The sequence below is a fragment of the Podarcis muralis genome, chromosome Z (genome assembly GCF_964188315.1).
Source record: "Podarcis muralis chromosome Z, rPodMur119.hap1.1, whole genome shotgun sequence".
In the NCBI taxonomy this organism is placed as follows: Eukaryota; Metazoa; Chordata; class Lepidosauria; order Squamata; family Lacertidae; genus Podarcis; species Podarcis muralis.
Window position 1 is genome coordinate 24941732 of NC_135673.1, and position 21688 is coordinate 24963419.

Sequence of the window (21688 nt, forward strand, 5' to 3'; positions counted from 1 at the left end):
AAAAAACCCAAAATACATGATAAAAACAAGGCAACCCAATAATCCCCCCTTCCACAACACATTTAAAAGGGCATCAAGTGCCAATTAGCCAAAGGCCTGGTTGAAGAGGAATGTTTTTGCCTGGCGTGTAAAGGTGGATAATGAAGGTGCCAGCTGAACCTTCCTGGGAAGGGCTTTCCACAAACGGAGAGCCACTCATGTCTGCTACGCCGTTCTTCCCTCAGGCAGCTGTCGACCATGTGAGGGGCTTCCATGGGTATCATGCAAGGGGTCCAGGGAATTTGTACAACCACATAACCCTTTTCTGCCTATGTTGCCTCTTCGGACACTTGAAGAGGGCTCTTGTTTCTATCATAGTCTCAGTTTGAGGTAAACCTAAGCCTAATTTCTAATATACTGGATTTTGCCTCACATTTGGACAAATATTGACTAATTTGGTTTATGACCTACCCTTCAACAGATTCCAGGAGCAGCTCACAAAAGGCTAAAGTTACATTAATTATCCCATAACAGGAAAGAGCAGCAGAAAAGCAGACGGCTAAATGTAAAGCAGGCACCATTCACAGCAGCAGTAAGACATTATTAATATTATTCTTTACAGTGGTACCTCGGGTTAAGAACTTAGGACGTTCTTAACCTGAAACTGTTCTTAACCTGAAGCACCACTTTAGCTAATGGGGCCTCCTGCTGCTGCCGCGCCGCTGGAGCACGATTTCTGTTCTCATCCTGAAGCAAAGTTCTGAACCTGAAGCACTATTTCTGGGTTAGCGGAGTCTGTAACCTGAATTGTATGTAACCTGAAGGGTATGTATCCCGAGGTACCACTGTGCTAAGTTTCTATACTGCCCTTCATCCGAAGATTACAGGGCAGTTTACAATATAAAAACACAAAAAATCATAACACTAACAAACAAAAACAGTACCACCCACTCCGTAGACGCATACACAATTTAGAAGGCCGTGTATTGTTTAACTAGACAAATGCCTGGGGGAAGAGGAATGTTTTTGCCTGGCACCTAAAGATGTATAATGAAGGCACCAGGTGAGCCTCCCTGGGGAGGGCATTCTACAAGCAGGGAGCTACCACAGAAAAGGCCCATTCTCATGTTGCAACCTTCTGAATCTCTCGTGAAGGGGGCACACAAAGAAGAGCTTCATCTTATCCTTCCCGGGTCTAGGTTGGTTCAAATAGGTAGAAGCGGTCCTTGAGGTATTGGGTCCTGAGCCATTTAAGGCTTTATAGGTCAAAACCAGCACTTTGAATTGGGACCGGAAACTAATTGGTAGGCGGTGCAGTCAGGTCAGGATCGATGTAATATGCTCAAATCATCTTTTCATGATAACACACCAACCCTAGATTCATTCTGTTTGTTTGTTTATCCATTTAGTTTTTTATCCTATCTTTCCTCTAAAAGACATCATGGCTGGTAAAAGCTATCAGTTCAAAACTGCAATAAAATAAAACGCTGTGATAAATTCTAATTTAGGAAGATTATCTGCCTATTGCATTGAAAATAGCTCACAGTTACATAGCTGAGGAAGACTTGGAACCATTTCTGCACCGTTTGGTGGGATTTCATTTCTTACGTGTCAATTTTAGATATACAAAACTGTCTTCCTGCAACCAAACTGCAAAATTTGGCTTTCATGATGCTTTTATTTGGCTTCCATGATGCTTTTATTTTTCTATATTATCTTCTTTCTATTTATTTGAAAAATATATCCTCTGTACTACAATTCTGCAATTTTGATAATCATGGGGGTTTTCTTTGGCATTTTTTATGCTATGTTAATAAACATTTAAATTAAAAATAAATAAATTTTCACCCTCTGGAATGTATTTACTGTAGAGTGGCATTCAGCAGAAGGTTGGGTTCCATAGATTGTTCATGTAGAACATTCAGGTCAGCAGTAAAATGTCCTGAGAGATTGAGATATTCTCACTGGCTTCTTATTATTGCCATTTCTAACGTTAGATTTGTATTCATTCATTATTTTGCTTAGAGACTGGTTGCCCTAGGTAGAAAGCAGCAAGAGACTGCTAGCATATCGTTCTTCCTGTTGGAGCTCAGGCCTTGATAACATGAAGCTTCACCATGGTATCAACCTTCTAGTCAAGTACTGTATTTTTCGCTCTATAAGACGCACCAGACCAAAAGACGCACCTAGTTTTTGGAGGAGGAAAACAAGAAAAAAAATATTCTGAATCTCAGAAGCCAGAAAAACAAGAGGGATCGCTGCACAGTGAAAGCAGCAATCCCTCTTGCTGTTCTGGCTTCTGGGATAGCTGCGCAGCCTGCATTCGCTCCATAAGACATATTTCAGCTTGTTTCTGACCATTAAATTTGTCCATCCATTCCCCCACCCCACATTAAAAACATTGACATTTGCAAGTGTTTGCAAAAATGCAGAAGAGTTCATATTCATCAGCAGGCTACCCCTGCAGACTTGTGCTGCTATATAGAGTAAATTTGCGTAGTGATATTAACGCTTATGCAGAGTACTGCCTAATGAGCTGTGACTCTACTGGCTATGCTGAAAATGCTCATTAAGAGGGGGGAAACAACTCTTTTCCTGTCAATATTTTCAGAGATGCCCTCTGGCAAGTGAAACTGAAGGAATGTTGTTTTAAGGATCACCTATTTCAATTTTTCCCTATTTAGAAACTTAGTGTGTCTCCAGAAGGTTGCTTTTTGAGTAGGCTTCAGTCACACACTTGTGAATTTTGAGCTTTTGCACAAAAAATATTTCCCCAAAAGATAGGACTTTTGTGAAAGAAAGTGATGGGTAGATGCAGCAGAAAGTGGAGAACAGGTGAGGTTCCTGCAGACCGGAAGCAGGCAAATGTTGTCCCGATCTTTAAAAAAAAAGTGGGGAAAGAAGACTCAGGAAACTACCAACCAGTGAGCTTGATGTTGATACCAGGGAAGGCCCTGGAACAGATCATGAAACAGTTGCTCTGTGAGCAATTAGAAAAGTATCCTGTGATTACTAAGACCCAGTATGTGTTTCTCAAAAACAAGTCATGCCAGACAAACCACATGTCTTTTTGATGAAGTTACAAGCTTGGAGGATCAGGGAAATGCTGTGGACATCTTGATTTCAGTAAGGTTTTTGACAACCCGCCAGTGATATTCTTGTGAACCTGGTAAAATGTGGGCTGGACAAGGTAACTGTTAATTGGATTTGTAGCTAGTTGACTGACCAAATTCAAAGAGCGTTCACAAATGATTCCTTATCATTCTGGGAAAAAGTGACAAATAGGGTGCTGCAGGATTCTGTCGTAGGCACAATGTTGTTCTTAAAAAATACCAAATCTAGTGTGCCAATGTCAATGCCAGGATATCTGTGACGTCAGAAATTGTTTTGTGAATTACCATTGTTAACTATGAAATTATCACTTCACTTTTCTTTTCTTTTCTTCTTTTCATTTCCTTGGGAGCTCTCTTTTTACAATCCCCATGCTACCTCGGGCCTGCAACTCAGGACAACACTTCTACGCATCTGAAAAACTGAACTGTAGTGCCTGAAAGCTTAGGGCATAATAAATTGGTTAGTCTTTAAAGGGCCATAATACTTCTTACAGTTTTAAAAAGAACAGCTACTAGGAAAAAGAGAGAGAGAATGGAACTCTCCTAGATAGATAAAAGTGGTTAGCTTAAGAGGGTGAAAGCGGTATAAGATAAATAATTGCTGCTTCTGCAATGGCAAGAGGTTGAAGCTAAGTAAATTTTAATTGCTGCAGAAGGTGGTCTTGTGCACTGTACACAAGTAATATGTTTTGCCATAGATGCTGTCAGTTTGGACTGAGCATGCTCTGCAGGAGAGAAATGGTCTCCAGTTGGTTAGTTTATACAGACTTTTGCTTAAAACAGAAAGAAATCGGACATGATGGGGATGCATAGATTGGCAGGAGTTAGAAACTGGAGAGTAGCATGATGGGTAAAAGTGAATATGAAACAATATTATGTTGGGTCATGTCACTTTCAGGGTCAGTGTTCTTAGCATTGCTTGGAAATAGCTGCCAAGGCTTTCAAGCACAGGAACATTTAAGCCCTCCTGGAAATGCCAAGGATGCAATGTGTGTCATTTTCTAAGCAAGGAAGAGATTTTATCTCGCTGGCGAATTCTGTGATTGGCCCCAGCCTGCAGGTGCCAGACTCGCTGGCGTTGGAAGTCCTTGACTATGGGAGGAGTTTGCAGTTGCAGGGTCCCTCTTAAAGCCTTCTCTGGTAGCTTACCTAGTGAAGAGAAGAGAAGAGTGAGAGTCAGATCCAGCCAAGAGCACGGACACGCAATTCGTTCCCGTGCCTAAACTCTTTTGCCATGGGGCGGTTAATGAAATCGGCATGCTTACGACGACCTCTAATCCTCATCATGCAGCTGACTATCGCATATATTGTTGTCACTTTCAGCACCACAACCAAGAAGGTAAATTACTTGTGTTTTGTGTGAATGTATATGTATGCATATGTATGCATAGGGGACGCGGGTGGCGCTGTGGGTAAAAGCCTCAGCGCCTAGGGCTTGCCGATCGAAAGGTCGGCGGTTCGAATCCCCGCAGCGGGGTGCGCTCCCGTTGTTCGGACCCAGCGCCTGCCAACCTAGCAGTTCGAAAGCACCCCCAGGTGCAAGTAGATAAATAGGGACCGCTTACTGGCGGGAAGGTAAACAGCGTTCCGTGTGCTGCGCTGGCTCGCCAGATGCAGCTTGTCACGCTGGCCACGTGACCCAGAAGTGTCTCCGGACAGCGCTGGCCCCTGGCCTCTTGAGTGAGATGGGCGCACAACCCTAGAGTCTGTCAAGACTGGCCCGTACGGGCAGGGGTACCTTTACCTTTACCTATATGTATGCATGTAGTTATTAACATGAGAGCATACCCAAGGGTGTGTCTGTACAGGCACAGGGACACTTGGTTTCACAGTACGGCAGTCCGTACAGCAAATACTTTTGTGGGTGTGACTCAGAAATGGATGAGCTTTCATAAATACACATGCTTGCATATATGTGTTTGCCTCCTCCTCCTCCTTCTCTTCCTTCTTCATCTTTCTATAATCACACCTTTCATCCAAGGAGTCAAGGTGGTGTACATGGTACTCCTACTCTCCATTCTATCTTCACAACATTCCCAGAAGGTAGAGCGGACTAAGAGACAGTGATGGGCCTGAGGTTACCCTGTGAGTTTTATGGCTTAGTGGGGATTTGAATCCTGGTCTCCTAGCCCAGCACTCTAGTCACTGCACCACAATGCATGTGTTGATCTCTATGTGTGCGTTTCAAAGTTTGTGGGTGTAAAAGCAGTGAGTGTCCTCTCTGTCTGTGACTCAATGGAGGTGAGCCCTGAAGGGGCACAGGCAGCTGAATATATTGACAAGTCTCCCACCTTTGCTCCAGTCTACCCTCTACCACAAATTATTGTCCTCACATGTAATACTGCAATATCTGACTTGCTGATGCTATGGAATCGATAGAGAATGACATCTTGACCCCATTAAAGCCAAAGGCGGTTCTGGCTTCATTAGGGTTTGCATTTCACTATAAAGAAATAAGCAACTCAAGGATCATAATAGCATCGCCCAGGAAAAGGCCAGGGTGGGGGGAGGCAGAGAGATATCAGGCTGAACCGCTTGTGCAGCATCCCATTAATCATCATTTCAGAAAGCTTATTTTTGTGGCTTCAGCCTACTGAAGACCATTCTTCCAGACACCTCTCAGTTTGGCAATACAGAATAAACTGACTGAACTTCAAACCAGATGACAATATAACAAAACAATGTTATGAGTCTGCACCTTATTTATTACCCGTTAAACATAGGCCAGAATTAATAGGGGTGTTTTTTTCCTGGCAGCACACAGCTCTTTCATTTTTACATATTTACATAGAAGAAATATCTGAGCTACCGTTAGTTAGATCATTTGTAAGCAAAACCACCTGTGTTTTATCCCAGCAGATAAATTATATCATCACTAAATATTGGAGGGATTTTCCATTCACAATAAGAATAAGCCCAAAAGTTGTGGAACTCCCTCTTTTCTGATCTCTGATGGTTTCGACTGTTGCAATTCATTCTGGGGTACAAGTTCCAAGATTCTCCAGCTGTTCCATTCACAACTAGCTTCGTGTCTCGGGGCTAAGCAAACTCTTCTGATGTGCTGATAATTTGATTGTGGTTGCGTGCATGAGATCCCTGGGCATAGACTGCCACCACGAGGCAATGAAAAACTTCAAACCACTCTGCTATGAGCATCTGGAAAAGATTAGGTACAGGACAGCCATAGGAAGGTCCTCGGGAACGAGCAAAAGTTTCCCAAATGTTCTTGGATCTAAGGCATTATAAAGTAAAATGTTGCTTTGAATACCATAAATTAAACAATGTGTGGTTTATGACAAAATGTACTACATTTTTATGACTGTAGCAAGCCTCACGGTGAGCTCTGGGATCTCTTAAATTTGTTCTCATCAGTTGTGAAGCTTGCAAAATACACACCAGTTATAGCTTTTGATATTGCTGTCTGCTCTCGTGTGCTGCGGTTGGCTAGCAACCCCTTGCGTCTTTGCCCGCCTAAACTTTAAATGCTCCGTGAGAGAGCTTAAGAGCAAACTTCTCTGAATTTAGAAAAGGATTGTAGCTCAGGGCGAATAATTCATTGCAGTTTCTCACCATTTCTCATTTTTTTCCCAATCTCAAGTTCAACTTTCCTCATTTCTTTAGTTTGAACTTTACACATTTCTTTATACAATTAGAGGTGTATAGGGTGTTGGGGGAGAGGTAGCACCCCTGGTGGGGGACACATATTGCTCCTTCTGGGGTAGTTTGTACACCTTTGGCCCCCACCCTGCAGTCAGCTCTCACCTGTGGCTCCGAGAAGCTGCCAGCATGTGACAGCAGCCACACCCCGGGAAACAGCTTTGACTGGCTGGTAGCTGATGGGTCTCAAACCCTCAGTTGAGTTAGGGACTAGCCCCTGCATACAAAGACAGGGTCTGGCAGATTGAGCGGACGAGGCCAATAGTGGGTCAAATGGTCAGGAAGGCAGTTTCTGCATACAGTGGTTACATACTTAAGTCATTTTGGAGGTGCGTTCTTAAAATGAAACTGTTCTTAACCTGAGACACCACTTTAGCTAATGGGGCCTGCTGCTGCTGCTGCTGCCGCGCCACCGGAGCACAATTTCTGTTCTCATCCTGAAGCAAAGTTCTTAACCCAAGGTACTATTTCTGGGTTAGCAGAGTCTGTAACTTGAAGCGTCTTTAACCCAAAGTACCATTGTATATAATTATGTAATTGACTTTTTGTTTTTATTCTTTGTATATCATATTGTTGTTATGTTACTATGGGCAATGGCCAACGCAAATAAAGATTCATTCATTCTGCATATGCTGTAGAGGGAAGTGAGGGGCAGATGGGGCTAATCAACCTGGGAAGGTAGCCCATCTAGGAGAAGGAAAACTGATCCTAAACCTCTTCTGCCTTGCTTGCTGTCTTTCGGAGAAGAAAAGGCCAAGGAGTAAACCCTGCACAATTCCGGAGTGGAGTTCCCAAGATGCTTAGATGGCACCTTGTATGCCTCCTTTCAGCAACTCCTGCAGCCAAGCTGGTGCCAGAGAGGCTACAAGTGGGGTCTTGTTGTCTGGACAGCCCCAGACCTCCATACACACTACCCAGGCTTGCACCCAGGAGAAGTCACTTTGGTGCTGCTAATGCAGTGGTTTGACTTCACCTCACCAAGGTGCACTCCATTCTCTCTTGAGACAGATGGTGCCAACAAGTTTTATGCAATTTTGCACAATTTAAATATTTTTGCAAAGCAGTTTTCTTAATATTTCTTAATGTTTTTGTATGTTAAATTTCACTAATACAGTCATACCTTGAGTTGAATGCGTTTCAGGTTGAGCGCGTTCGAGTTGCGCTCTGCGGCAACCCAGAAGTAACGGAGCGCGTTAGTTCTGGGTTTCGCCACTCGCACATGCGCAGACACTCAAAAATGACGTCATGCGCGGAAGCGGAGAAACATGACCCACGCACGTGCAGACGCGTCGTCGTGTCTTGCATTCCGTTCGGGATGCGAACGGGGCTCTGGAACGGATCCCGTTCGCATCCCAAGGTACCACTGTACATGTGTTTTCACCCCATGCATATACCTTTGTACACATTACTTGGATGGGGAAGTGCATTGCAAAATTCAGAGAAGTGTAAATTTCCTAGCAAAAACCCACTATTCAATGCTCAATAAGAGCAAACAGCAATCTGAGGAAAACCTCAATTAACATTTGCTCCAATTGAGTGCTTAAAAGCAGGTTTTCATGGGGAAAGCTCTGGGGCAAAAAACCTCTGCTTGGAGGTTTGAGCATTTAAGCACAGACCTGTGTCTGGAAAGAGCGGAGCAACAGGTAAGTGTTGGTAAATTCTTACCACATTTTGTGGACTCACAAAGCTGCCTCATGCCAGGCCAGGCTCTTTGCATGTGTAGCTAGACACAAGACCCTCCTGGGTTGTTTTTGCTGCAAGAAACTGACACAGCTACCTCTGCTGATAGTTTTTTTTAAAAGCAGTGAGCAGAAATAAAACACCGTATTTTTCGCTCCATAGGACGCACCTTGTTTTAGAGGGGGAGAACAAGAAAAAAAAATCTCCCCCTCTCTGCGCAGTGCCCCTTCAGCGAAGCGGCAGGAGAAACAGAGCCCCTTCCATTTCTCCTCCTGCTTTGCTGAAGGGGTGCTGCGCAGAGAGGGAAAGCTGTGCAGCTCCTCTCCAGCAAAGCGAAGCCAGGAGAGCAAGAGGGATCGGTGCGCTTCAACGTAGCAACCCGAAGCCTTCGGAGCACAGCGGGACTTCCCGCTGTGCTCCAGAGGCTGCAGGCAGCTATCCGTGAAGCCTGGAGAGCGAGAGGGGTCGGTGCGCACCGACTCCTCTCACTCTTCAGGCTTCAGCGAAAGCAACGCAAAGCCTATGGAGCACAGAGGGAGTGCTCCCTCTGCGCTTCGGAGGCTTCGCGTTGCTATCGCTGAAGCCAAGGAGCCTGCATTCGCTCCATAACACGCACACACATTTCCCCTTAATTGTTGGAGGGGGAAAAGTGTGTCTTACATAGTGAAAAATACGGTAAATACAAAGCAGTGTAAAAGGAATTGGCAGCCATAAAATAAGTATTAACAAGCAAATGAAAGCTTTTGCTTGGTGCCAAAATTATATCAAAACAGGCGTTCCTGGTCAGAGCATTCTACAGCCAGGGAATCGCCACCAAGGTCCTTTCTTCAGTTGCTAGCCACCATATATTCAGTGATGTTGGCCCTCAAAGAAAAGACTCTAAATTATTTTAGGAAGGGCCATAGTTCAGGGGTAGAGTATCCATTTTCCATGCAGAATACCCCAGTTTCAAACCCCAGGATCTCCATGTAGGACTGGGAGAGACCTGAGTTTGAACCTCTGGAGTGCATCTGCTGGTCAGTGTAGACTAGATGGGCCAGTGGTCTGACTCATTATAAGGCAGCAGCCTTCAGTATAAGGCAGCAGCCTTTGTTCTTCCTCACAGGTTTGGCTTATGGAGGAAGTCTTCATCTGTTCAGTGATTGAAGCCACACACTTGGTCCCCATGCAGCCTGATACCATCTAATTTGATGTCTGCTGCCCTCTACCTCCTCTTCTTAGAAGGAAGAAACTGGTTAATCCTTGTCCAAAAAACCAGGATGTCAAAAGCCACATTCCTCCCAAGGTTGGGTTGTTCAATGTTGAAATAACACATCTGTCACAGAGCCCTAGGAGTAGAGAGATAATACAGAGGAAATCCAGTTGTCTTGTTTAAAGCTTCTAATAAAATGATACCTTTTATTTAAATACTGCATTATGTAGTTATGCACGCGCTCTGCCTGCAGGCTCATTCCAGATGCACTAAAATGATCAGATTTATTTCCATAGCTGGTACTAACTTTTATTTGCCCATTTGTAAGTGGGGAGGTGGTAGCATCCCTTAGGGTTCTGTGGAAGGCTTCTCTCTCATCAAGAAAATGCAGGGTGCTTTGCTATTTACGAGATCCTTTATGGCTGATAAATTTATGTGGAATTGTCCATAAATACTTCCGGGGGGGGGGGAGCAGGGAGAGGCAGTAGCATCATTTATTGTTTCCGAAAGAACGCACATCTTTCCTCTTTTTAATGAGCGTCACCCAAGTGAATTATAGTTCTGATTTCAGGGAGAGTTGTGGCGGCACAGAAAGACCATCGGAGGATTTGTTATAATCCAGTTCAGTACGACCCCATCAGCACTATGCATTTAAATGAGCATTATATCTATTTAAACAGTCATGGATACCTCCTCAAGAATTCTGGGGAACTGTAGTTTGATAAGAGGTGCTGAGGGCTGTTAGGAGACTCCGTGTTCCCCTCACAGAGCTACAATTCCCAAAGTAGAATGCTTCTTCCTAAGCTCTGTGAGGGGAATAGAGCTCTCCTAACATCTTTCAGCCCGCTTAACAAACACAACTTCCCAGAATTCTTTGAGAATATTAATTTAAAGATCTTTTTCATCTCATCATAAATGAGGTTCCAGAACTCTCTAATTTCTACCTCTACTACTCAGGCAGTGCACTTCTATGCATGTTTTGGGCTTACTCTAAAGTAAGCCTGCTTAGAATTACAGTTACAAACTGTATAATAAAAACTATGGTTGCTGGGTCATCTTGAGATGTGTGAGGTGGAGCCAATGACTGAGAGGGTAAACCCTGACTATGCTTGGAGGCTCAGGAGGGTGTAGCTCAATATACTGGAGAAACAGAGCTGGAAACAAAAGCTTTCAAATCAAGCAGTTTTGTCTCCTTACCCTGAAATTTTAGCTCATTGAGGAAAATAGCTTAAAATTCAGGCCAAAGACTTCCCAATAATTTGAATAAAGACACCCCCCTCCCATGAATTCTCCCATTGTCCATAGTAGTCTTCGCTGTGAATGTGTGATAGAATCAAATCACTTTAAGCTTGTAAATACGTTGAGCAACATTCATTCTTAGGCTGCTCCTAGCTTGTAAGTTTATGCAGACTTATGCAACTGTAATGGGAAGGGGAAAGAAACAGCAAAAGAAGTTCTGTGTCATCCTTATATTTGTTTTGGAATAAGCCTTAACCACATCCACATGGAAGGCTGTCTGCATTGCTGACCTCTGGGACTCAGCGGCTCAAAGCGATGAGAGAACCCAGACAAGCTGTATTCTCACCATGACTTTGCATTGTAATTCTGGCAAAGGGATGCAAGTATGATATATAGTCTCTTTTTCGGCTGGTCAAATGTGAGTGTGCTTGAATGATTATTGTTTTGGATTCCAAAACTAAGGTCACAAGCAGGATGAACCCAACAACACTCCTCTTGAAATGCATTCACTATTAAAAGTTATAAAAGGAAGCTGGAAAGCATCAATGCCAGAGATAAGATTCGGAATTCTGAACTATTTCCAGTGTAGAGTTGGGATATTTTCTTCCTACGCAGTGATTAAAAGGATGTTGATGTTTTGGTATCTAAACTCCTAAAGCTTTGAACACATTAGCGACTTAAAACGCAGCAGGGCCATTTCACTCATTATGTTTCAAGCCACATTTGCAAACTGCTGTTCACACCATGGGGGGGGGGGGTCTTCACCTGATCCATATTACCTTTTTGGTGTGTCCCCCCACTCTCATCTGCACATGTGCTATCATCTGTGCATGCACAATGGCTGTCTCATAGGTACACACCTCAGCTGAAATGCAAAGCAGTGGGAGATGGTTTGGGGGAAAATCTGATGGAAGGTAGGTTTTTTTTGGGGGGGGGGGCTCACCAAACAGCAGCATTTCTCAAGAAACTGCAAGGTTGATGTGGGTTGTGGTCAACATCATGTGTTCATAGCTTCAAACACCAGTGGTAGGAATGTACTGGAGCCAGATTAAATGGTAATGTATACACAACCTTAATATCTGTGTTCACGTTGGTCTGTGACAACACTCAGGTCATTATTCTAGTATTGCATGTTCCACAGCTTGGAATATCTACAGGGTTCTGCTGAGAGCCAGTTTGGTGTAGTGGTTAAGAGCGGTCGTCACGTAATCTGGGTAACCGGGTTCGCGTCTCCGCTCCTCCACATGCAGCTGCTGGGTGACCTTGGGCCAGTCACACTTCTTTGAAGTCTCTCAGCCCCACTCACCTCACAGAGTGTTTGTTGTGGGGGAGGAAGGGAAAGGAGAATGTTAGCCGCTTTGAGACTCCTTAAAGGGAGTGAAAGGCGGGATATCAAATCCAAACTCTTCTTCTTCTTCTTCTTCTTCTTCTTCTTCATCAATCTTTATGATTCCCGCTGAAAAATTGTAATCTGCAAATGCAAATAATTTGCCCCAGGGCATACAGGAATGACTCCTGCCCTTTGAGCCACCTCACAGCCCTGCCTTTGCCTCACAGCAGGATTTTGGTTTCGGATGCAAACACCACTGAACACATTGAAATGTACTTCTGAGTAAACATGTATAAGATTGGGTTTTGATTCTGTTGAGGCAGTTGCCTCGTTTTGCGTTCCCATGTTTCATAAAGCAACAGACTCCTAAAACTTAGAATTTCTCTGAGCTTTTGAACCCCCTTCCCCATTTTCTAAATTTATGGGGCACTACAGGGGTTCCTCTTCTCAGTGCCACTCCTCTACAGTGTGCAAAAATTCTTGCACAAAATTGTGTGCTCATAAAGTCTGCTGCTAAATGTTTTTTAAAAGATTCAGTTACAGATAGGTAGCCGTGTTGGTCTGCCATAGTCAAAACAAAAAAAAAATCCTTCCAGTAGCACCTTAAAGACCAACTAAGTTAGTTCTTGGTATGAGCTTTTCCTGTGTATCTGAAGAAGTGTGCATGCACACGAAAGCTCATACCAAGAACTAACTTAGTTGGTCTTTAAGGTGCTACTGGAAGGAATTTTTTTTGTTTTAAAAGATTGTTTTTGAGATTGCTTTTTGCAAACATCGTGTGCATCCCTGTTCTCCAGTGCTCACACTGCTCCTGCACAAATGATTTCCATGTTCACTTCAATGTAGGGGGCTGTTCAGTCTGCGCATTGCACACCAGGAATTTTCTCCCCCACTGAAGTGAATGGGGAGGCCACTCCATGCATGAGATCCATGAGCGTGTTAACCTGTATCTTCTCCCATTGCCTGAATTCCAGGAGTTGCCACCATGGAATTTCCTGTCCATGGTGGCCCTTGTTTCCTACTGGTGGGTGGAAACAAAAATGGGCCACTTAATTCATTCTATAGTTCTGCACCACCTTTGATGAGAGCTTTCTTCCTTTTTAACTAAGGGCTCTGTTGGTGCGTGAGCATCTACTCTTGGGTTTTCATTTCTTTCTGCAGCAGAGTTCCTTTTACAAAAAAGTTTTCCTTCATCTTTTACTTCTTTACATCAGCAGCAACATTCCAGCTATCTCTTCGTGAAATTCCCTTTACAGGAATAGACACCATTTGGTTCTGTTTCTCAGTCTTTATTATTTACAAAACTTTACACTGGTCAATAACAAATAAAACAAGATAATCTTTTTCTCTTTTAGCCATTCTGCCAGAGACCTAATGCTGAATCATTCACATGCTCATTTGCACTAGCAACTTGTTCAAGACCATTTTCCAGATTTCTTCTAGAATCTTCCAACAGGCTCATCCATACTTTGCGTGTCCCTTGATTTCTAGGCACAGGCCCGAGAGCTTTTTCTTTTGCCCTGTCACTTTCCCTGGGAAAACCCACTGTCTACTGCTGAATTGGAACAAATGTCAATCTGCAGAAAACCCAATTGATGTTTGTTTTGATTCAGCGGTAAACAGCGGGTTTTCCTGGGGAAAGCGGCAGGGCGGAAGAAAAACCTCTGAGAATCATGCCCAGAAATCACAGGACACAGCGGAAATGTGGATGACCCCAAACATTTCAGCAAAGTTTCAAGCAGGTCAAACGTTTGAAACCTGGGAGCCATTTGCCTGATTTATAATACTGTGAAACCAATTTGCTTATGTGTGTTTTGCCTTTAAAGGAGCTCTCTGAGGATCCTCACTTGGTTGTCAATGGAATCAGTTCCCACGACTTGCACCAAGGGAAGCTGGGAAACTGCTGGTTTGTGGCAGCCTGCTCTTGCCTGGCCCTTCGGCAGAACCTCTGGCAAAAGGTACTGTGCTACTGAGCAACAGACGAGGATTCCCAGGGCTCTAAAGCGATGGGTGTCAAGGACGCTAAAGCCAGCTACTCTGGGAATACTTTTGCTTTTAGACAGTAATAACGATAAATCATATGTGGTTTAGGATCCCAAGTCCTTTTGATCTTGGAAGAGAAACAACTGGTGTTTCTTTCCATGAGTGATTTTCTAATGAGCACATCTAGATGGGGAGGCAGGGTCAAATGCAGCCCTCCAGGGTCAAATGCAGCCCTCTTCCCTTCAGAACTCTCCCCAAGCCCACAGTCCTCACAGACTTGGCTTCATCCACCGATTGAGTGTTTTTGATTGGATGGAACTATGATTGTGGCCCCTGGAAGGTCACCAAGAATGCAAAGCAGCCCTTGATCTGAAAAAAAGTTCTTCATCCTTTGGCTGACCAAAGGATTACTCTGAATGAATAATTTTGTAAAACCATCCATTTCCCTAACAGGGCAAATAGGATCTGAGGAGAGGTGATTCGTATCAGGAAGAAGGTGTGGGAGGAAAGGCTTAGCCTCTTCTCTCAGCTCTGCAGTCCCAAACCAATCCCTTCTACCTTGTACAGTGGTACCTCTAGTTACAAACTTAATTCATTCCGGAGGTCCGTTTTTAACCTGAAACTGTTCTTAACTAGAGGCGTGCTTTCGCTAATGGGGCCTCTTGCTGCTATTGTGCTACTGACACACGATTTCTGTTCTCATCCTGGGGCAAAGTTCTCAACTTGAGGGAACTCTTCCAGGTTAGCAGAGTTTGTAACCTGAGGCGTTTGTAACTCGAGGTACCACTGTATCCCCTTTTGAAACTAATTGAAATATAGATGCGCTCTCTCTCTCTATATATATATATGGATCTCCAGCATCTTGCCTTGTTTAAGCCACAAAAACTAGCATGACTTGCTGCAAACCATTGGTGTGTCTGTTCTTCTACATTCTGCCCCTGTTGAAGGTGCAGAGCTCCAGTTTTAGAAATCTGGCAGGGGGCACAGAGTGGAGGCGAGAGCATATCTATGGTGGTTATTTCAGGTTTCACATACATGGGCTTAGTTACAGTTAGGGAAAGAGTGATGAGCAGGAAGATCAGGGTCTGCTGGAAAAATCTCTGGGTGATTTCCAGGAGATTGGTAAGGAAAAGCTAGTAGCCTTTCTTCTAGGGCTATAAGAATGATCTTAACTAAGAAGGAATTTAAATTGTTTCCTTGTAATGGAAGTCTCCCCCTCCCCAATTACAAATCCATGTTTTTTGGGGTCTGATTATTTTTTTAATGGATCCATTTTATCAGTTAATCGAGAAATGTTTCCTGCCTCAATGCTTGGAGTAATTCTCTGTTTCTTTGGACACTTTAGGTGGTTCCAAATGTTGAGGAACAGGACTGGGTTTCAGATAATCCAGATCAAAATGTGGGGATATTTCACTTCTGCTTCTGGCGTTTTGGAGAATGGATTGATGTGGTCATAGATGACCGCTTGCCAACTGTAGACAATGAGCTGATCTATTGCCATTCTAACGACCGCAATGAATTCTGGAGCGCCCTTCTGGAGAAGGCCTACGCAAAGTACGTGATTGCTTTGACTTGGCACAATTTCTGTTCTTTCAACAAAATGAAAATTGCCTTGTAATGTTGTTACAAAATGTTTTACAATCTTACCAAAACCAAGTGGTTTTAACAAATTGCCCATGATGATCTTGGGGCCCCTTCCTACCTCATGCCTTACATAGAATACACAAATTATCTAAGAGTGATAGGGGGTCTGCAGTAGAAATACTAAATTATAAAGTGCTGATTTTCACTTTCCCTGCAGTGCATAGAATACACATGTAGCATGGTCAGATTGGGAGGGTTTCCTACAAGAAATTTCATGGAGACAGAAGTACTATAATGGACTCCCTCAACAGTCCAGATAAAGTTGGCAAGGTATCCATACCCAGTGCTATTTTTCTAGAAAGCGAGGTGCCAGAACTCACCATGAACCCTTGTTCTCTTATAATGACAATAGTGCCCACTTGAGAGGCGCCAGACCTGAGTTCTGGCAAGTTCTGGATGAAAAGAAGCCCTGTCTATACCTGTAGGTAATGCATAGCTCTCCCTTGACAGCACAATTCTACTCTAGTTCAAATTTAATGGGGCTTATCTGCAGGAGAGTGGGTAGTTGCAGGAAATGGCTAGGAGGACATAACTAAAGGGTGTATGCCTTTCATTCTCCCACTCTGAGCTAAGGATGGTGAGATCTAGGTCTCTGGGTAAACAAATGATAGGAAGCAGCAGTTTTTGTAGGGGGCTAAGACTAGCTAGCGAGATGGCAAGGCAGAGAATTGAGTTTTAGCTTGACCAACTTACATCATTTTGGAGTTCTGGCTGCCTTTCTCTGGAGATATGATGTGGGGTAGTGGATTTCCCCATAGGTTGGAGTATTTAAGCTCTGCCTGCTCCACCTTTGCCCAACCCGTGCATTTTTAAATAAACCCAAATATTACAAAATACCAACAAGAGTCTAGTGATCTCCTAACAAAGGAAATGAAACCTAGGTAAGCACGATGCCTCTAGAGGGGAGGAGGAGGAGGGAGGCAGCCCATTGGGAGCAGCGAAACCTTCTTCATATATCTGGGTGTGTCCTCAATATACATTGTGTTACCATTAGGATGGCTGGGTCTTATGAAGCCCTGGATGGTGGCAACACCGCAGAGGCCATCGTTGACTTCACAGGAGCAGTTGCAGAATCCATTGACATGATTGATGGCCACTACAGCCATGATATCATCGAGCGGGCGAAACTCTTTGAAGACTTGCTGAAGGTGCAAAGAAGAGATGGATTAATCAGCTGTTACATCATGGTAATTTTATATTACTAAGAGAAGGAGCATTTAAAAAAATTATAATAATAGTTGCTTGTCACCCAGAAAGTCTCTTAGAGGCCTACACTGAAAATATATATCCCATTCAAATGTGGAGGAGGATTCAAATGATGTATAAAAATTCCATACAGCATGGTAGGGGAAACAAAAAATAAGAAAGCCAGTCCCCACCCCATAACAATAATAAGAAACAACATTAGTAAACAATAAATGAAACAATACTCCAACCCACTAACTAACAAATTATCTAAGAGTGATAGGGGGTCTGCAGTAGGAAGACTGAACTAAAGAGAGCTGATTTTCACTTTCCCTGCAGTGCAGCCACAGGAGCCTGAGTTGTGTGTGTATATGTGCATGTACGCTCCATACTGACATTTTCGATGGGAGAATGACAAAGCGTAAGAGATGTCTGGAGCTGTGCATGGAGTGAGAGTTCACCCGTAGTTCCCTTGAAGGCACACTGGATTGTCGGAAGACAAATCTGTGTGGAAAGAGCTCCCTGGGGATAGAAGCTGTGAAAACCAAATCTGCAATCTAATCTGTCCCTTGCTATGCTCTTGACTCTTCACAGAAATGTGAGGTTCCACCCCCTTTGGAATAGGGCAAGGGATGAATAATTCCTGGATCAGACATAGATGAATAAAGCAGAGTTTTCCAGCTTCCAGTCCAAGCTTCTACTGCCTTCCCAGTTTGTTTGGTTGCTTATTTCCCATAGTCACAATCAATTTTCCAAACACTCATTTACAGCAGACAAATTGTCATTTGGTGCTGATTACAAATTCCAGGAGAGCAGTTGTGTTGCATGTTTTTTATTTGCTTGCTTGCTTACTTGCATGCAAATAAATAAAATGCAGCAGAACTACTCTCCTGGAATTTGTAATCACCACTCATTGGTGATTATTTGCTTGTGTACTTAACCTACAAGCAGTTCTAAACTGCTTAATAGTTTAAAATACAACATAAAAACCTATAAAATGGTATTATACAACAGACAAAACCCTGGAAAATGGCAAAGAATCACATGGCATTTCTTGGTGTCTTAGTTTTACGAAACTGCCTTTATTATACCATTCATAGGCCACTTACTTGTGTACATTCAGTGAAGGGATATGTATATACACACATGTGTGTTTTACAGTGCATGATATAAGGGGAAGGGCCATAGCTCAGTGGTAGAGCATATGCTTTGCATGCAGAAGGTCCCAGGTTCAATCCTTAGCATCTCCATGTAGAATTGGAGCAAACCCTGCCCTAAGTCCTGGAGAACCACTGACAGTCAGTGCAGAGAGCAGAGAGCTAGATGGCCCAATTGTCTGACTCCTTGGAAAGGAGCTTCCTATATACCTATTAGACCCAATAATGCTTTCATTCTGTTGGCATCAAGATGACAAATTTCTGGGTAGAAGCAACCTTGCATGCCTCCCTTGCGTGGAATTATAGTGGAATATAGCACATGTTTAGCACTCTTTCCAATATTTGCAGACAGTTTTTTCCCCTGGAAGCAAATATGAAAACAAGCACTAAGCATGCTCTATAGTCCAGCTCCAATGAATTAAACTGCCATGCAAATGCAGCCTCAGTCAGACATTGGCCATCAAACTCAATTTGGTCTACACAGACTAGCAGCTGCATGCAGAGGAGTAGGGAAACCCATACAGGGCTATAAGAACCCCTGGAATGGATTTAACCCAGGGGCTTATGTGAACATGATGTTCATTTGTAGAATGGCTATCTTACCCAGGACTCTGTAACAAGCAGCACCCCAGTCTTTTGATAGACTGAACAAAATACATTGCTCGTAGCAGCTCACTGGAACACAGGATGGAGGCCATTGTTCCAACTAGCCCAGTGTTTTCTGCATAGACTGGCAGCAGCTGTCTTGCGGTTTCGGACAGTGGACATTCTCCCACTCCCCACTGAGATGTTACAAATGCAACCTGGGACCCTCCACGTGCAGAGCAGGCACTGAGCTCGAGGCCTTTCTTTGTCTCTTCTTATCTTGTATGAAGACATTCCATTTGGCTTGCATTAAGAGTAAATAGCGGATGTGGCTAAGAAAAGCATATGGTGCTCTTCATTTATCTAGCCAACTGGTTTCAGACACTCAAGGCTATGGTTTTCTCTTGACCTGTGGTAAAAATACACATGGCATGGAAAATTCAAAGCTGTGTAAGATTCTCCATGTGAAAGTCCATCAACATTCCCAAGTTTGACTCTGGTTTTGGAAAAAAGCAAAAATTGCCGACAGAATATCAAGAAGCATACAAACAGGAGCTGATTGGTTGTGTGATGGACGGTTTTCTTCAATTGCACCAGTTGTGCCTCTGAAAATTGCTCCATGGGGACAAGAGCAATATCAATTCAACATCAAGCTTAAATGAACTTCCCTCACAACTTAGCTTCTAGCAAAGGTGGATGTGTTTGCAAACGCTATTACGTGTTTCTACACAGAGAGTTTTTAATTAATGTGTAGCTTTATAACTCAAAATAGAAAGGTGATGCTACATGTTTTGGTTTTATCAGGTGACTGAGAGATCCTGCGTTTGGATACAGAAAACATTGGTGTACTAAGAATTGCTTTTCGTAATAAAATAAAATTTGAAAAGGAAGCGGGTTACAATTCAGGTTGCAAGTCACCACCAAGATTAATGGAAATCTTTTTCAGTCTTTGCAGCTTTAACAAGAAGGAATAGTGTTATAACTCCTTATGCTGTCATGGAAACGCATGCTGTGTTGTTTGTGAAGAATACAAGTGAATAATTGTTAGGACTGGTGAGAAGCCCATGGGAAATGCCAGTGGATCTCAGTATAACTTATGAAGTGATTCTCTGTGAACTGCAGTTATGGTCAGACATGGTGGATTTTGCCGTTAGTTGACACTGATAGTGACTTTTAGAAAACCGTTCACTGATTTGTGTTTTTATTATTATTCCCTCACTCACCCACCCCACCCCCAGCTTTAGAATGTTTTGCTTTAGTTGCCGTTATTATTGGTGGCAGCAGTGTGTATAGGAACAGGCAGTCTGGAACATGGACAAGTAAGTAAGAGGAAAGAAGCCTAGAAGCAGAGGTGTGTGGTCAATAAGGACTAGAAAATTCAGTAGATAATTAATGCTCTCCAAAGCTGGGGTGTGTAAATCCTGGCAATGAATCTCAATGAACTGAGATGCTAAGACAACAGTTCCAAACTATCCAAAGTTATACTGTGCTAGAGAGGCAATACACAACATGTCAGAGCATGTGTGTTTCCCCCCCCCCAAAAAAGCAGGTATTTTTTGGGAAGGGGTGAGAGTCCTGCACGGTGCTTTGAAGCACTGCTGGCCCAGCAGGCTTGAAGTCAGTGCTGATCAGCAGTGACCTCCAGCCAGTTTTCTGTAGCGATGGGCTGTGTGATAAAGTTCCTTATGGGGAGCTTGGTTGAGCAGCTGAGCCAGCTATGTCTCCACCTGCCCCACCCCTGATGCCACGTATGAAGTCAGATTTGGGGCAGATGGGCTTTGGGAGCCAAATTGGCCCGTGAGTCAGAGGTTCACCACCCTTGCTTTCGAGGATCTTAGGACCTTGTGTTAAAGTCAGAAAAATACTGGGGTCAGGGGGGCAAAACTGATGAAGGGACCCAGAGGATTACTTAAGAAGAAGGAAATACTAGATTCTGTGTTCCTCAAAGACTTTTGAAATCCCTGCATTAAGTCATGTTTTTCTTACGCCGCAGCCTTTGTCCTCTGATGAATTTGAGGGACAGACTGAAATGGGTTTGGTCAAAGGCCATGCCTACTCGGTGACAGAAATCCTGAAGATGCCCCTGGAAGAGAAGTGCCTGCCATGGCAAAAGACTAAGAAACTCTTCATGATCAGGTTGAGGAACCCCTGGGGAAAGAGCGAGTGGAACGGTCCATGGAGCGATTCGTAAGCAAAGCATGCTTTGATATTTAGGATGCGCTTGTCACTTTTTGAGAGAGGTACAGAGGCTAAAAGAAACACACTCTCAAGTGTGGAAACATTTCCAAGGGACACATGAAGACAGGCAACATGGTGGTGGCTGGCTCCATTTAGAGCAGGGATTCCCAAACTTGGGTCTCCAGCTGTTTTTGGATTACAACTCCCATCATCCCTAGCTAGTGGGACTAGTGGGTTTTGTCTTGTTTTCTAAATCATGTTAATGTAGAAGCAGAAGGAAATAATTTGGGCAAATATATGCATTTTCAGTCTCTGTTCCTTACAAATTATTTCCTTCTGCTTTTGCAGAATCATCATTAGCCTGGAGATAAAAAAACTAGGGCACCCAGGAAAATGGTTGTAAAATAGTCTTCTCCCTGATATGCTAGTTTTGTAGGTTTCTTGTTTTATAGGGAAGACCATCATGTATACACATGCAAACACAAACACAAGTGGGCTCTTTCACACTTCCTCTCATCTTGCTACTTTTCTCCTGGGAAACCTACTCTTTACTGCTGAATCAGAGCAAACATCAATCAGATTGCCCGTGGATTGATGTTTGCTTTGATTCAGCAGTAAAGAGGGTTTTTTCCAGGGAAGTCAACCCAAAATTCATTCATTCACTCATTCGTACATGATTCTCCCCCTCCCTATTTTATCTTCACACCCAGTGAGCTTTATGGCTGAGGGGGGACTTGGTCTTCCAGGTCCTATTCAGGCACTTTAA

At 43.5% G+C, this 21688-nt stretch overlaps 1 protein-coding gene across 1 annotated transcript in view; it reads left to right on the forward strand.

Annotated features, from left to right (window-relative positions):
- The window catches only part of CAPN6 (calpain 6), a 64527-nt gene that overhangs the window by 20207 nt on the left and 22632 nt on the right, over positions 1-21688 (forward strand). Inside the window, exons 4-7 of the mRNA XM_077922227.1 lie at positions 14017-14148; positions 15519-15727; positions 16812-17004; positions 20738-20931. Coding sequence (XP_077778353.1) covers positions 14017-14148; positions 15519-15727; positions 16812-17004; positions 20738-20931 — 728 coding nt within the window. The remainder of the gene's footprint in view (positions 1-14016; positions 14149-15518; positions 15728-16811; positions 17005-20737; positions 20932-21688) is intronic.